This window comes from Sinocyclocheilus grahami, unplaced genomic scaffold (assembly GCF_001515645.1).
Source record: "Sinocyclocheilus grahami isolate Dianchi unplaced genomic scaffold, SAMN03320097.WGS_v1.1 scaffold10930.1, whole genome shotgun sequence".
NCBI classification, from domain to species: domain Eukaryota; kingdom Metazoa; phylum Chordata; class Actinopteri; order Cypriniformes; family Cyprinidae; genus Sinocyclocheilus; species Sinocyclocheilus grahami.
The window spans coordinates 6,486-6,778 of record NW_015513522.1 but is presented as its reverse complement, the minus strand read 5'-3'; the positions used below and the strand labels follow the sequence as shown (position 1 = coordinate 6,778).

Below are 293 nucleotides of genomic sequence, written 5' to 3'. Positions count from 1 at the left end.
TTTTTTTGTGTTCTACAGAAGGACAATAAGACAGATAGGAGTTGGAGTGACATGAGGGCGAGTAAATAATGAAAGATTTGTCATTTTCGGCTGAAATATACCTTTAAGCACTGTTTTTGTAAACAAACAGGCAAGTTGTTGATGGCTCAATCAATGCCCTCTAATTAACCATTGATTGGTCTGCAATTTAGCACAGAAGTGAAAGCTTTTGGCTTGTTCACATGTGCACACGCTGCAGCTCTTTCCAGAACTCTCCAATGCCATTTGAGAGTGCTCCCTCTGCCAGTCTCTGG

At 41.3% G+C, this 293-nt stretch overlaps 1 protein-coding gene across 3 annotated transcripts in view; it reads right to left on the bottom strand.

Annotated features, from left to right (window-relative positions):
• Positions 1 to 14: 14 nt before the first annotated feature.
• Positions 15 to 293, bottom strand: part of LOC107578569 (glutamate formimidoyltransferase-like) — a 3,441-nt gene continuing 3,162 nt past the window's right edge. For all 3 annotated transcript variants that reach the window (XM_016264514.1, XM_016264513.1, XM_016264515.1), the window contains exon 7: positions 15 to 264. In XM_016264514.1, the coding sequence (XP_016120000.1) occupies positions 218 to 264 (47 nt within the window). In that variant the 3' untranslated portion in view covers positions 15 to 217. The remainder of the gene's footprint in view (positions 265 to 293) is intronic.